This window comes from Stigmatopora argus, chromosome 12, assembly GCF_051989625.1.
Source record: "Stigmatopora argus isolate UIUO_Sarg chromosome 12, RoL_Sarg_1.0, whole genome shotgun sequence".
NCBI classification, from domain to species: Eukaryota; Metazoa; Chordata; class Actinopteri; order Syngnathiformes; family Syngnathidae; genus Stigmatopora; species Stigmatopora argus.
In genome coordinates, this window is record NC_135398.1 from 14038844 (window position 1) to 14056322 (window position 17479).

The following is a 17479-nucleotide window of genomic DNA, read 5'->3' on the forward strand; positions in this document are numbered from 1 at the left end:
ACAGATTCAGGGAGATTTAGTGTTCTGTTGATCCCAGAGCTACTTAAATGTTCATCCTCACCAGACAGATTTGTCTTGTTTTCAGAGTACTTTGCTTTTAGTGCAAAGTTTTAATTCCTTCTCTTTAACAATTTGTGTTACCAGCCCCGTCCCCTCCACCACCAATTTGTGTGACAATGCTGGGTCAGGTTTTAAGGAGAATTACTGCTCACAAATTTAAAGACAACAAGATAACAGGAAATAGGGGGACATATTCATGCTCTGTAATCAACTATAGAACTTCATTGAATTCAAATGATAGTTGCAGAGGATGAAATGGAATTAGCCAATGCCCACTCCCAAAACATTAAATTGCTCCACTCATGTACATATTCTACCATCTGATTGCCTGTTTATTATTTCATCGTGTCAGACAATGATGGCAACAATGTGTGGTGCGCTGGAGTACAACATTTAAAATCCATCATTCAAACTCCAGTCATTTCCAGACATAGTTCCATGAAATACTTATGGATCTGCGGAAGCAACGTCATATTTTTTTATCTTGGATGAGGGCCATATTACCCAATCATTCTCTATCTTCATTTACCAAAATGAAATAATCATAAACTTCCATTAGACGAGAACTCATGAAATATAGAGAAAGATATCTTTTCATTTGCTGTGTCAACCGTCTGCTCAGCATACTTCAACGACTTGTCTGCTTGAGTCTAGCCAGAAATGATGGTATCACTAAAGCACGAGGAAAAAGAAAGGATGCAAAACTCATTTTTTAGTTCCCAGAAGAAAATTGTTGTCAGAAATGCAAAACAATGGTCAGGTTTTTCCTTCTAATTCTAACAACATAGCATTGTTGCCATATATAAAAATACCCAATGAATGTAATGTAGTTGTTTTTCTGTTAATTGGACAAACCTTTTAGCAATAATAATGGATCCAGTCAAATAGGAGAAGGAAAAACAAAAAGGTTGTAGACACTTGGGCATCAAGGGCAGTGGGATCGATGAATCATTATGCCTCAACTTTTGATGAAGTTTAAGGTCACCGACCTTCCTATAAAATCCCTGATTGGTCAAGTATCTTCCGGAATGAAGGTCTTATAAAGGACAAACCTCTACATCATTTATTGTTATTCATATATACTTGGGGCTTAATACCCTTGTTTCCAATCAGATGTTTGGATATATGTGCCCATTATTATGGGATCCAAAACCAGAACATAATAAAAACATTTTGGATAATGTGCATAGTGTATTTTCCAGACTAGAAGTCACACTTTTCTCATAGTTTGGCTGGGCATGTGACTAATACACTAATCCCTCGATTTTCGCAGATAATGTAGACTAGACATGGTCGCAATAATCGAAAAACCGCGGTAGGATCGCCCCTATGACTTTTGGTAAAAGTGGTAAAACCATACAGTACTTTGGACGCAAAATATTTCGACAACAAGAACAGTAAATGTTTTGGTTGTATGTTGTTTAAATCAATAGGTGGCAAATGTATTATTCACTCATGCAATACTATCGCAAAGGGCCTCATTCATTTAAATGGGTTGCAAGTGTATGTTATGTGTGTGGATGTCATATAGTACGTTTATTGTAATAGCACAAGATGGGGAAAAATGCAGCAAAAGAATAAAAAAAACATTATAGACATGGTACATGTTGGCCTCAAAGCAGTAATTTGAATTCCTTTATTATGCCTTCTATTCATGTGTCTTGGATAGAGAGCAAAACACAATTAATATTGCATGGTTGTTCAAACCATTATCGTATGAAAATCTAAATATGTGATGAACTTTGAAGAGTATTTTACTTTTTAATGAGGCAGGGCCTTTACTATATACATTTTAATTAGTCTTAATAAACAAATAAAAAGAACTGTGTACGGTACTGTCTACAAGCCTTCAGCTTTTTATATTTTTTTACTGTTGCATGAGTGAAAAGATTTTATTACTTCCGTTATATATATTCATTCATTCATTCATTTTCAACACTGTTTATCCTTGTCAGGGTCACAGGGTGATGGAGCCTATCCCAGTTGTCATTGAGTAAGAGACTGACACCTTAAACTGGTCGCCAATCAGTCGCTGTGCACTCACAATCACACGGTGGGATAGGTTTTTCCGGGATCTTTATTTAATTCCAAAACCTGGCATTTGTAAAGAGGAGTGTAGACGTTTTTATGTTTACTGAATTTTACAATGCTGACTTACGATTGGCTGGCAACAAATTTGGGGTGTCAACTGTCTGTTTGGCTGGGATAGGCTCCAGCACACCCCGCGACCAATGTTCGCTCTAATTTTTTGTTTGTCTGGGCAGAAAGACAACCTCCCTGAGCACACTGAGTACCGGTGTGAGCAACATCCTCATTGCTCGCTATGGGCACACAACAGTATCACACCTGCCATAAGCAGGTGTATGTCTACTACACATAAATGATTTAGTAATAATAAAATTTAATGATTAATATCTATGAATGGGCGGCCCGGCGGATGAGTGGTCCGCGCGTCGGCCTCAAGGCTAAAAAAAATGGGATTTTATTTTGTGCGCTCCATATGATTTGCTGTGCGCAGAGAAGACGAGAGTAGTGCGCAATTGCGCACGCGCACAGCTTAGAAGGAACATTGCCCGTGACCCTAATGAGGATAAAGCAGTTTAGAAAAATAGATGAGAGATGAGATAAACTCCACATCTTATTATGCGAGAAATGCTGGTACTACATTTCACCACATTTAATTATCCCTAGTATAAAATGAGTGTAAACAGTCAGTACCCAAGGAGTTTTCACTTAATCTGCCATCAAAGAGACAATGTATCAGACTTTAACATCTCTTTCAGGGCTGTCGTACTTCATAACAGATAGCAACGTAGTAAAAAGGATTAATGATAAGAATGGCAGAAACTCACAAAATTAATGCATAGTCTGAAATCGCTAATCAATTTTGTATTTATTGAATTAAATAGATGAAAAAAGCAGGAAGCTTCTTAAACCCGTTACTGCTCCGTGACAATGTGAATGTGTGCAAATTGTTTTTCGTCTTTCTCTTTGCCCTGTGACTGATACAGTTTATGCCTTTTGCCGGAAGTTAGTTGGTATACCCTGACCAGAATTTGAGTTGTTGAAAATGAATGAAGAAACAAATGAATGCCAATGTCCCTTGAATTTCTATTAGTGGGCCAGGAAAGGGATGTGCACACTTACAAAATGTGGCAGGAATTCTCAGAAAAGCGGGAACTCCAGTAAATTCCATGGAGAATAAAAAACACACACAAAAAACAAGCTGTAACTGATGTATGTGCTCAGCAGCCTGTGTAGGGAGACGAAGGGAGTATAAAAAGCTGTCTAAAGGAAGAGTGATGGCAATAGCCTGGCTTTTAATGCAGTAAAGGTGAAGCAACTTCATTCCCACTACAATTGAATGAGAAGCCTCTGATTTCCGGGAAATGGCAGACTTCGATCTGGGTTATTAGCCTTACTTATTGGCCTCATCAAACTCATGCTTGAAAGTAGATGAAGTGTACAAATTATGCGCTCCAAGTTGATGCTGTGAGTGCTTTTGAACCAAAGGACTGTGCATGAATTGAAGAACTATAACTTCAAAATTTTTATCAAGAATAACAGGCAGGTGGGACACGTTAACCGATGAAACAAAAACTGTTTAAATATCTACCAAACAAGGGGACCCATTGTAACATTTTATTTCCCTATTTTCAAGATTTTTTTTGTTTGTGTCTTTGTGCAAAAGTAGGTATCCTGTCATGATTTGTTGATATTTTTTAGTGTTACTCACACTGAAATTTGATTTAATCTGTTTTAGACAGACTTCTGTACTTTTGTGATAGGGATTAAAAAGATTTAGCTGATTTCAACTTTAAATACATGAAAAATATGATTTTAGGGTGGCAATGGTTGTGATTAGTGGTACTGTCCATCTGGACCCAGACTAAAATAATGCCTATATTGAGTGGATTATAATGTGATGCATTAATAGTCTTCAGCAATCCGATTTTATTTTCGTCACAGTCAGAGTAAAAGATGTCCAAATTTTATTCAGTGTCAGGAATAATATTTCATCCATTTGAATTGTGTCTGTGTGCAACGATTCGTCATAACTTTTCTACGATCTTATAACATACTAACCTGGCTGAACCAAGCTTCAAGACATTGTTCTCTTAAAAAACAATGTAATGTTCCCACAGTTAAAAGCATCCCAATGTTTAAATTGTCTAGGTAAGGGGGCAAATAAAGATGTAGTCGATTGAACATCAGGATTAATTAGCAAGATCTGATCAATTCAGTGATTAGTGTATGCGGTACGGGAGATATATTTCAGTTCAATTTGATGTCCTGTAACTTAAAATTATCAACATATAACGAAAGAAATATGTCTTCTTTTTGTTTTGGACAGTTCATACCTGCTCTTTGACAGAGGCCAAAATGGCGGAGGTAGTTTCCGAATCTGGTCCATCTCCATTGGAGGCGTTGAGGACAGGGCTCAACATGCTTGCAGCACTTGCAGTTTCAGATAACACCTCAGGCACTGGCATCACTCCTAGAAAATAAAGCAAACATGCACCTTTTACAGTTATTGAAGAGACAATAGTCAATTGTTTGGGCACAAGGTCACTCATGTGAGATTAATGCACACCTACACTAGACACTGCTGTCAACATCAGATGAAAAGAATTAGATAAAAGTGAAAATGTTTGATGCTGTTGACATAAAGGTAGGTTGAGGTTTACCACTTTACAGTTCACTGGTTCAAAAATACTTCTTATCCATAGACCATAACATTATCCAAAGCTGCAGCAAATCATGGCAAATGTCTTCACGCTCGTGACATGGGTGCAAAGCAACAGTAAATATGCATGACCTTCAATCCTTCAGTTCAGTAAGTTCACACTGTTTCCCATCACAACAACAAATGCAAATTAAAACTCAGACATGCAAAGCTAAAACATTATGTCAACCATTCCCTGATATACTGCTGGCTTCTCTGTGCCCGAGCTCATCCTAGATGTTTCATCTTTAACGGCGTCGGCTACGACGAAGTTGAACCCAGGATGCAGGAAAAAGGCGGCGAAAATTACTGGTGCAAAAACACCCTAATATTTTTATATTTTATAATTTCAAAAACAAAATTTCAATATCAAATGACTTACTGGCACAATACACACAAGGTAAAGTGAGCAATGCTCAAAAAATGGCTGAGTGTTAAGACCTACTGTATGCATGCATGTACATCTATGTGTATGTATGTATATATGTGCTAATATATGTGTATGTATAGGTGTATGTACACGTATGTGTATGCGTATGTATATATATACTTCAGAGACACGCTTATTTATTTATATATTTATTCATGTATTTATTTATTAACTTACTTATTACCTATCTATTTATGTCTAAAATGCCTTTCCTATTCCTGCATCCTCACCCTCTTGCTACTGTGACAACGAAATTTCCCGAATACGGGATGAATACAGTTATCCAATCCAATCCAATTCCAGACGTCACCAAACACTCACCATATATAACCACAAAAGGCTAATCAAAATAAACTCAAAACAGCTGGCTATGGGGGGGGGAACATGTACACACATACACACCCAGTCAGCACACACAAGGAAGACACACCTCCAACAAAATCCCAACATAACATGACAGTATTGACTGATACAAAGTGAAAAATTAATCAGAGACCTGACGACTCCACATTTAAAAGCAATTTTGTAATTTATGGATGTCTTCTGGGTTAAAGTCTCAGAGTCAATTTTTCAAAAATCCAAATCCAGGTTCTGTAATGGGGCAATAAAACATGTTGATTGAAACCAGTTTTATCACATCTCATCTCATTTTCTGAACCGCTTAATCCTCATTAGGGTCGCGGGCGGTGCTGGAGCCTGTCCCAGCTGGGGAGACACAACCATGCACATTCACACCCATACCTAGGGGCAATTTAGAGTGTCCAATCAGCCTACCATGCATGTTTTTGGAATGTGGGAGGAAAACGGATTACACGGAGGAAACCCACGCATGCCCAGGAAGAACATGCAAACTCCACACAGATGGAAATGACCTGGATTTGAACCCAGAGCTGTGAGCCTGACGCGCTAACCACTCGCTCCACCGGGCCGCCGAAACCAGTTTTATTGATCTTAAATTACAACAGTAGAACTTACAACAGACAGAGAAAACAGCAAAAGTTCACTCCGGTTGAGCTCAAGTGCTAAGCAGAATTCTCATCACAACCAAGGCTTGTTTGCGAGTAATCTCCAGCGAGTCGCCGCAGGCCTACTTGAGTATTTAGAAAATAAGCCACTCCTCCTTGGTCGACACCAAGTACGACACACGTCTATGTGATGCTGGGTAAAAACCATAGATGGTGGCTCAAAGTGGCCTCAAAATTTGAGTTTGAGGCCGTGAGAAGCTACATTTATGCTCCTTCTGGGCTCCACTGCTCCCACGACATGAGCTCCTAGCGTTTGAACATGAAGAAAAAAAAGACACAGTTCAATACAAAGCGCTAGATGTCTAATTTGAGTTCTGTGTGCGTGCTCAACTTATCGACCTCCGCTATCCGACTGTCACTTGCTCAAACGAGCTCCCCATCTCTGCACCATAACTACAACCCTGATGTATTTAGGGCTTACTTGCCCCTTGCTTAGCACAGAAAGCAGTTGGTGCCTGCAGAGCACCAATTTTCAACCCCTGGACCCAGTGCTTGCTTGGTGGGAAAAAAAAGTCCTAATGGAAACCTTAGCCTGGAACGAGCACCCAAACATGGCGGAAAAGGGGCCAGAGAGGAATTTTCAAAGATTGAGTTATTATAAGCCTCTTCACACAGCATCAGTAATTTCGGGGAGCTCAGATACAAGGGAAACATTCCGAGCTCCAGATTGGAAAGATTCGATTGTGAATTTTGTTTTTATGACATCATATGAACACTACAACATTTAACCGCGTGGCTTTGTAGTTTGAAGCAGAGAATACATAAAATAAAACATGTACTGTATGTCGTCAGTGAAGAAATCATTGAATACATTGAAAACACATTTTAACCTTGAATGACAAGCATAGTATTTTAAAGTTTATTTAGCGCGCACAACACACTCCAATGCCTAGTTAAGGCAGCAGAAGCATCCTATTTTATTTTTTTTACAATGGTAAACAGTAACTCAAGTGAATATTAGATTAGTTTGTTATGATCTCCATTAAAAGGATTTCTTGTTGTTTTAATGTTTTGTAGTCCATGTAGCACAAAGTAGCAAATCTGTTTTTTCATCATTCCAAACAATATGAGAGGTACAATCGATGTTGTTATTATTATTATTTATTATATTTATTTATGATTATTATTTTAAGATGATCTTGGTGAAAAACAATGCCTAGTGTCTTACCGTTAGAGGAGAATGTTGTGGAAAAAGTGAACTGCAGACTACTGACTGGCATGAATACTACATCGTATTAACTAGCATTTAAGGTGTCATTTGAAGAGTGAGTAAATTCGAGCTCTGGGCTCTGCTATTGATTTTCAAATTTGTGGAAAAGAGTTTTTTTTTCTTTTGTAAATTAGGCCATAGTGTCTCTGTGTAAACAGCCTAACGAGACTGCCCTTTAGTATTCAAAATTTGTCTCCCAATGAAAGTGTTGCGCATAACATAGTAGCAAAGAGATTGCTGAGGAACTGGACTAGGACATTAATCCACAATCCACAAAATACTTTTGTCTAAGAAACATATATTTTAAGAGATGATTCATCACACCAAAACACAACCCTGGGGTGAACCGGTCAAGGATAAAATATAACTGGACAAGCATCCTTTCACTGTTAGTTGGTGTGTTTTAATGTAAAAAAAAAAAGTAAACAAGACATAAACCCAAGTTAAAAGAAGTTAAAAGTTTATCAGTTAGCACATGAGAATGTACTGTATTGAAGGCAAACGAAAAGCAAGAAATAGCAAACTGGCATGGTTCTTAGTGCTTTAAGGAGGTTTATACTCAATAGAAAATAATGTAACCAGTATCCTGAAACCTCCAGTGTTTCTTCTAAAAAAAAAATTAAGGGGGTAGTAAGTGCTCGATTTTTACTAAAATTTCTGTTTTGACTACGTTGGCGAACTATAGTAATACCTCGCCACGCCGCGGATCGACTCTCACCACATCGCCAAATATATATGAAAGGTTTTAAAGTGTAGGAACAATAATACAAATGGAGTGGGAGGCTTATCACAATTGGAAAGTATTTCACTGGCCTAACTGACTAATTAACCGCGTATACAAGGTACAGTACTCCCTCGAATTTCACGGATAATGTAGACCACACATGGCCGTGATAATTGAAAAAATGCAAACTAGGATCAACCCTATTATAAGTATCATTCTACATGTTTTCGCACATATACAAATGTACAAGTACACAAGTACAATTATTAAGAAGTGAATTTATTAAATATTACAGTTAAAAGCATATGAAAATAATGTAATGTATTAATATCTCAATATAGGTAATCTATATACAAACATATATATACATACATACACATAGATGCACATGTATACATCCGGTTGGTCTTAACATTCAACCATTCAGCCATGTAGCCACTCGTTCACTGGCCGCCCCCATTGTCAAGTCTTAGATAAAATTAATTGATGCTCAGGGCCTCAAGTCTGAGATATGCCCAATGAACTGGATTTTATTTTTGATGCTCACATTGTTCCCTGTTATTCTTATAGTCTCCCATGTAGATCACAGATTATTAGTTTGAAGATGTTTTGCTTTTCTTTGGATCAATTATTTTATACATAAAACCTAATCTCCCATTGGATTTTTCTCTGCTGGGTGCATGAATTTAGTTTTTCCCTTATCTAAAGGAAGAATGGGAAAGAAGGTCATCCATCTAAAACATTTCAACAATTAGTGTTTTCAGTGTTTTTCAAAGGAAAGTTAATGTAATAAAGTCGTGAATATGCCCCCTTTTTTTAATGCGTTGCAGGTATAAATTTTAAAATGCACATGATCCAGCACCATTCAAGAAAAAGATTCAATACGGTTTATTACTTTATCCATTGAATATCATTTTTCTTTTGGTGTGTGTTCAATTGAACATGTGTTGAAAATAATTTCAAATCATTCTATTCTCAATGCCCCTGTATTTAGACCTATGACAACATCACAAACAATAATCTGTAAAGTGGGAATTGGAGGTTACAACGAAAGCAACAGTCCCATCCTAATAAAACATTAGTGCATCAGTGTCTTCTCTGTCATTGAGAAAATAACATACCTGCGATAACATTGCATATCACTGCTAAAACTGTGTAAACCAATGGACATTTCAGAAGCATTTGCGGAGATATTAACCTAATGACAAATTATTTACCTGAATTTCTTGATTGGAATAAACATGATTAGCCATAAACTTTGTAACATGGCATAATCCTGTTCTTCTAACAAATGAGTTTGTTTTCCATACAAACATTCAGACAATAGAAAACTGCATGGATTGCTTGAGATAGTCTTGCAAAAATAAACACATGGACAAGGATGCCATTTGCCTTCCCATATTAAACCACGAGTGGGAGGACAAGCATCACATGCACCTTGTAATCCTGATCCAGCACGAGGCTGGCGTAACGGCTGCATCAGCCAGCTTTGCACGGTGATGAAAGACTTGTCATGACGACTTGACACACACACACACACACACTTATCCAGACGCATGGCTGGCTGTCTGCATGAGACAGCAGCAGCCTGGGGCCAAGCTACGCAAAAAATAAAAAAGGAAAAAAAGAAAGAAAACCAAGCCGTGAACAGCATTAACAGATACAAGTGAAAAACTGAAGAGGTGAAGCAAGGAAAGAGGCAAACAGGAAAATGCCAAATTTCATCTTGAACAATGCAAAAAAAAATATTGTCTCTAAAACTATTTGTATAGCTAACACACTTCAATCTACTAGCTTCAATTTAACATATTTAATTACATTGCTGATGGCATCCTTACCACATCATGTATTCTGTCTCTGTTGTGCCCTCTTTCACCGCCATGTTGCTTTTCTAGCACTATACATTCTCTTTTTTTCCCTCACTCTCTCTCTTTCTTAGTTTCTCTACACTTGACCTATTTTCACTGTCTCATTGCCTTTGAGGTGCATTTCTGCTCGATTTTAATAGCGTCCACTGGAGGGTGACAGAAGGAGAATGGCCTCGACGGTTGCAGGTTACGTTTGAATCTCCAATGCCACAGCGCACCTGAACCTCTCTAGAACCTTTGCCTGGATGGCTGCTCACTTCTTATCATGATGACTTAATCTTATATATTCCTTGCTGCTTGCTGTTTTTCTTTTTTTCTCACTAAATCTATTTTACATATTTTCCTGGGTGATTCGAGTTATTTTCATTCATTCATTTTCTGAACCTCTTATCTTGGCAGGGGTTGCAGGGGTGCCAAAGTCTGGCGAGTGAACCTCTAGACCAGGGGTGCTCAATACGTCGATCGCGAGCCACTAGTTGATCGCTAAGGTAGTATTGGTTGATCGCAGGACAGTAAGATTTGATCCAGTAAAAAAATACAATAACATTTTAAATGAGACTCGAGCTGAGAAACAGCGCCATCGTGGTTCCAAGCATGATTACTACCTGCCTACACTACTTTGGGTCCTTACTGGCATCAGGTATATATATCATCAGCATACATAAATGCTGAGCTTTGTCCTTGGCCCGGAAAATAGGGCAAGAATCTTTGAGCAAAAAAGTTTAAGCACTCTGCTCTAGAATATCAAGTGGCACCGTTAGGTTAACTGAAGAAGTTAAATTGTCCACTGGCCAGGAAGTGTGATGCCATTGCAAATGGCAAACACTTTGCAAAAGATTTTTTAAAAAGAATGCCTAAAGCAGAAACACACCAGGGATCATATGTTTTCAACTAAACTCAGAGTGAGGTATGACCTGCAAATTTGGCTGGGGTGGGGATGGATTTAAATCTCAAACGCAATAACTAGTATTACGTCTGTGTGTGAAATGGTGTGGAAAATGAATAAATTAATATTAATATACCATGATCACAGAAAGATTTGTGTAAGAACTCATTGCTTTATCATGAAATGTATCGCAAGTTTTAATTATTATTGTTGAATTATTGGAATTCTATTATTACCACTAATAATCATAATAATAATGTATTCAATACATGTTAAAATTTTCTCAGAATTCCAATCAAATCTCAGTTTACTTAGAACGAATGCTCTTTTGACTTGTCATTTGAGTGAAAAGAAAAACAATAATATATCACCCCCAACATGGAAGGCAGCCATATATAGGTCAAATCACCCAACCAAATCCAAACCCTTCCTACAACTGACCAGTACAAAGCAGCTTTGCTCAATAACCGCCATCAAAATCTAGGTTATGGAGGCCAACAGGACATCTCGACATGGCTGAATATGGATTATAACAAACAGCTTTATTTTACTGAGATATAAGCTTGAATATACAATGTAACCTCTACATTTCAGCACCATAATGTTAGAGTATTTAGAGCGTTATTTCAAATGAGTAATCTCTTTTACTGCTATGGCATTGTAAAAGCAACACACCATGCTACGATTTACATGACTGACATGAGGAATTCCAGCCTTAATCTTTTGACCATTTAAGCCTATCACCACGGTCTGAGACTAGGGTGTTTAGGCGGAGACAGAATTCATCACAGACTAGCGACAAATCGGCTGAAATTCCAAATGCTATCTCGCTGCAGTGCACGTTCTCTACCATGCACATCCAGATCTCTATAGTCTAGCACATTTCACAGTGCGAATGTTTCCATTCCTTCAGAGATGCATTTGTTTTTTTTTTGTTCCGCTCTGATTCAGTCCCCCGTCACCTCATTAAAAACTTGCTGCAGTGTTTTGGCTTCTCCAGTCATCTGTCCCTTTGCCGGCTGCCATTACCCAAGACTTGGTTTTCAAATTAAGAGCAATTTAACAGTTATGTTTGTGACATAATTAAAACTGTTGGAAACTAGATATTTATTTACAACTAACTCACATATATACTGCATTGTGTAGTACAATTTATTGTAATGACTATTCTTGATTATCCAGTCAATAAGTCTTACATGACTATAACCTCCATTCAGTCAGTCATTCATCTTCCATACCGCCCATCCTCGAAAGGGTTGCGAGAACCAAACCCAACTGTCTTCGGGCGAAAGGCAGACTACACCCTAGACCAGGGGTAGGCAAACTATTCCACAAAGGGCCGCAGTGGGTGCAGGTTTTCATTCCAACCCATAAAGAGGACACCTTTTCACCAATCTGGTGTCCTCCAAGTGCAGTCAGGTGCTTCTTAATTTCTACAGAAATCTCATTGGTCAAAGTGTCTTTGCTGGATCGGTTGGAACAAAAACCTACACCCACAGCAGCCCTCGAGGACCAGTTTGCTCACCTGTGCTTTAGATTGGTCACCAGTCAGTTGTAGGGCACACAAAGGGAGAGACAACCATTCACACTGCCGCTGAGTGGGAATCGAACCCAGACTGCCCGCAATAAAGACAGGCAGAAGAGCCACTGCACCATCAGGTGGAATGACTACAACCTCAAATCAATAATCCACAATGATTATCAAGGGAATTTGCCAGTGTACTGAGAAAGAATATGATTTCATGACAAAAGTCAAGTCAAATGTATTTATAAGCCCTAAATCTTATCAAAAAATAATAATAATTTAAACAACAAGGATCGCAGGGGGTTCTGGAGCCTATCCCAGCTAACTATGGGCACCAGGCAGGGGACACCCTGAATTGGTGGGCTGCCAATCACAGGGCACAAAGAGACGGATAACCATTCACACACACACACACACACACATACACACTCAAACCTAGGTGCAATTTAGACTGTTTAACCAGACTATCAAGCATGTTTTTGGGATGTCGGAGGAAACTGGAGTACCCAGAGAAAACCCACGCAAGCTCAGGGAGAATTAGCAAACACCACACAGAGATATGGAGATATTTCAAAAGATGTTTTAATTGTTAATAGCTAACAATGGCAGATTTCCATTAAATTCCAAATCCATACGCGGTTGGATGTAGATGCCATTGAGAATTAAGCTGTTAATATAGCCACAATCCATTAATACAAAAGCAATTTAAGGACTCAAGATCTTATGGCAAGCCAGTAAGAGTTGACTGGCTTAAATAAGAATTTATTGTTTAATATTAATAATACACGCATTAGAGATTACCGTATTTTCTCTCATATACGCCGTATTGGTAACAAAAAAAATGATGATTGAATCAAGAGTATGGGTTATATGCGCACAAGGTGACAAAGATGAAACGTCATGATGCAAGACAATGTGGCCGATACGGTCATTTATTTCAAAATAGAGCAAAGATAAACAGATAAAACGCTAAACTAAATTTATTTTGACGTCTATGTATGAAATTCAAGAAAATAAACCGCATCTTGCATAAAACGTGAAAAAATTCACTTAATTGTGCCTGCCATTGCTTACTCAAGGCTCCGCTATCTTACCGTAATTTAACGTGATCTGACTGGCCAGACGCGAGTAGCCTTGATAAATGTGTTCGTAGTGTTTACCATGTCAACACATCCCAATAGCTGTTAAGGCTGATAGAAGGTCTTGCGGTCGATCATTAAAATATCAGCCTTAATACCTGCGTAATGTGTATCTCGTGCTATTATTGCACCCAAAGACTAGGTGAAAACTAGACGGCTATGGACACACGTCCTGGTTGTACTGCTCAGGTCACTCCCTTTTTGAATTTATCCATGTGCAGGCAACACCCTTTCGGAATGTGTGATCCAGCAAACGATCCTTTCGATTCATACAATATGCCAGAAATACCACGTGCGATGATTTTTCTTAAGATTTTCTCTTCAAAGTAGCACATTTGTACTCCCTATTAAAACCATGAATATGGAGGTGAAAATTATGAATCGGAGGGCGTCTTATTCGAGAGAAATCGTAAAATTCAACGATTTTAAGGCACAGTACATTTTAGTGTACAGCTTATACGCAGGGGCGATAATTATGCAAGAAAATATGGTATCCCAAAAATAATAAATGTAATTGAAATCCTTCAATTACTAACACATGCTTTCTTTTAAGTTTAATTTATTTCCATTTAATTAACCCATGGTATTGAAAATGTAATGATTTCTTACACCAGTGGAATAACTATATTGTATTATCGTGTTGAGAATTAAGAGAATGAAATAAAGATTATTTATAAAAATTCTACATAAAAACAATAAACAGCCATCATGCATGTCATTTGCAAACAGTCGGACTGATTTGCTAAATATTGAGCAAACAATGAACAAATGTTTACTAAAGATGAAAATACTTACACATTTTTATTATACACTTGAAATAGGAGTGCTGAGTAATTTTGAACATGCTTAGACAACAAAAAACAAATACCCATAATAACAATTGGAATACTATTTGTCCACTTTCAACTCATAAAAACTATGTGTATTGAGTGCATCCAATGAGAAATTATTTGGGCTGACTCAGCATACCAGGGAGTTGTGCATGAGCACACAGTAATATCATTTCATGGTTGTGTAGTTGGAAGCGTCTGTTTAATTTTTTATTTTATTATTATTTTTTTATTTATTTTAGCGGCCCGGTGGGGCGAGTGGTTAGCGTGTCGGCCTCACAGCTCTGGGGTTCTGGGTTCAAATCCAGGTCAGGTCCACCTGGGTGGAGTTTGTATGTTCTCCCGGGCCTGCGTGGGTTTCCTCTGGGTACTCTGGTTTCCTCCCACATTCCAAAAACATGCATGGTAGGCTAATTGGACACTCTAATTTGCCCCTAGGTATGTTTGTGAGTGTGCACGGTTGTCCGTCCCCTTGTGCCCTGCGATCGGCTGGCCAACGATGCAGGGTGTCCCCCGCCTCTGGCCTGGAGACAGCTGGAATTGGCTCCAGCACCCCCAGCGACCCTAATGAGAATAAAGCGGTTCAGAAAATGAGATTTATTTATTTATTGGTCTAAATTTAAACTTTGCACAGGCTAAAATAGACTTCTAACGGCAGGATTCAATTAACTGTGGTCCCCTGTGATCCTTATCATCTTTTTTTTTAATTAGAGTGGCCAGGGAAATCACGTTTGATACACAAAATTCAAGCACACACACCTACAAACACGCAGCATGCAAGCACATGTATTGCAAAATCTAGCCATGCGTAGCACACAAATATGGGGGCCCCCATTATTTCTTCCTAAATCCATGGTCCCCATTAGTGTGGTCTGTTTAAACTATTATTTAACGATATGATACAATCTGTAGCATTTTTAAGTTTATTTAGTCTCCAAAGACTGGGTTGTATAACCCCTGTGCAAGCACTTTTCCCTAGCAATGGTAGGGGGAAGTGAACACCATATGTTTGCTTAAGCACAAGATCATTGTATAACAATTACCACTTTGCATCACAAATATCACCAATTTTAGTCAAAGTATCACAATCTGTGAAGTTTATTGTTGCATCATGATGTGAGGTAGCATTACATGGGAGCAGGCCAACAAGCATCAGTTGATCAAACAGAAGATAAGCAGAGAGACAACAGAGGATAGCTAATGAATGAATAAACAGCTACTACATGTGTGTCAGCAAAGACTTGACACACTTGACCTTGGACTTAAGTAAATACATATTTAGCAGTCCCTATTTTCTGTTCCATTTAGCAATTTTCTTAAAAGTCCAGAATTTTGACAATAAATTCAAACGTGCAAATAAGAGGTGGAGTAACATAGTAAAATATTAATTTTATGTTCCCCTTTTACTCATGAGTAGGCCACATCTCACTTTCCAATACTACTCCGCACTCATGCTAGAAACCTTCTTTGGACAGTCCCCTTCTGGAATCTTTGCAGTCATTCAATTTGAATTTCAAAACTTCAAACCTAATAGTGCCTTTTTTGCTTGGCATCTCTTTTGTTTTTAGATGTATGAATGCAACAGCTGCTTGTTTGCCATAAAGAGAAAATTCATTTCAGGGCGCTGCATGTGACTAAACGTCACTGCTAATAGGGATGGACAAAAATATTGACAATGTCATCGTTTCACATTGCTCAAATTATTTATTAACTTATTTATTACCTATTTATTTATGTCTACAATGTCTATTCCTGTGTCTCTTTTCTCACCCTCTTGCTACTGTGACAATGAAATTTCCCAAATACGGGATGAATAAAGTCATCTAATTTAATCTAATCTAATCTATTGATGACTGAGACAGACAATAGAAATCCCTAGAGAGCAGAGGCTACTTGGTTATAGGGTTTGGATGTGTTGTTCATTCATTCATTCATTCATCTTCCATACTGCCCATCCTCAAAAGGGTTGCGGGGGTTGCTGGAGCCTAACCCAGCTGTCTTCAGGCGAAAGGCTGGATGTATTGTTTCAATAAAAAAACTCTACCAGGCAAAGCATTGGTAAGGCATCCAACTTGTGGCACCTTCCTTGTTCCTTTCACCGTGGCACTGCCCACGTCCTCAACTTTTTATGCTGCAAGTGAATGCAGTGAAAAGAGAGAGCAGGAAGGAAAGATTAGTGGGTTCCATTCAGTGCAAACCCAGACATATGAGTCACTTTCATACAGATACTCTTCTCCTGGCTCAAACACCATAAAGCCAGCCAATTCTGAGGCAAAGCTCTTACTTCTAGGTTTCCCATTTAAATTATGACTCTCAATTGAGCAGGGAATGTCTGAGCTTCAGACATTACATTTTTCATGTAATGTGATAAGGTTACTCACTGATATAACACCACCAAGAGAAAAAAATAATACATGTCAACCTCGAAAAGCAGCTTGTCTTACTTAGAATATGCTGAATGGTATGAATTATAAAGCATATTTAATTTTTAAAAAATGGGAAGAAACACCAGGTGGGCTTTGTTTAAAAGTGACTTTGCTACATGGATATAATTACTCCGGTTGAATCAAAGGTCTCCTAATGAGTTCCAGAAAACTGAAACCCACGTTAAAAACACAACCCCTGGGGTAGCAACAAAATTCTGTACACAGACACAACAATCCTAGTTGTTCATGGCATCCTGATTTGTCCATTTAAGTATTCATTCATTCATTTATTTTTCGAACTGCTCTTACTGACATGGGTCACAGGGGTGCTGGAGCCTATCCCAGCCTACAGTGGACACAATTCGGGGAGCACCCTGAATCGGTGGTCAGCCAATCGCAGGGCATAAGGACACGGACAACCATTCAGGCTCACCCTCATATCTAGAAGCAATTTAAAGTGTTCAACCAGCCTACACCGTGGGTGGAAACTTGAGGACCCGGAGAAACCCCACCCACGCAAGCCCAGGGAGAATATGCAAACTTCACGCAGGAAGGTCCAGAACTGGGATCGAACCCTCGCTCTCATCTGTGAGGCTCCTGCGCCAACCACTCGGATACTGCGCCAACCAC

The 17479-nt window shown here is 38.5% G+C and overlaps 1 protein-coding gene across 12 annotated transcripts in view; it reads right to left on the reverse strand.

The window, feature by feature from the left end:
* LOC144085677 (catenin delta-2-like) overlaps positions 1–17479 on the reverse strand; it is a 129594-nt gene that overhangs the window by 94218 nt on the left and 17897 nt on the right. For 10 of the 12 annotated variants that reach the window (XM_077615199.1, XM_077615210.1, XM_077615205.1 and 7 more), the window contains exon 2: positions 4422–4558. In XM_077615199.1, coding sequence (XP_077471325.1) covers positions 4422–4553 — 132 coding nt within the window. In that variant the 5' untranslated portion in view covers positions 4554–4558. Of the gene's footprint in view, positions 1–3207; positions 3247–4421; positions 4559–10013; positions 10059–17479 lie in introns of those variants that run through there. The other 2 variants (XM_077615200.1, XM_077615209.1) reach the window with 2 other exon arrangements.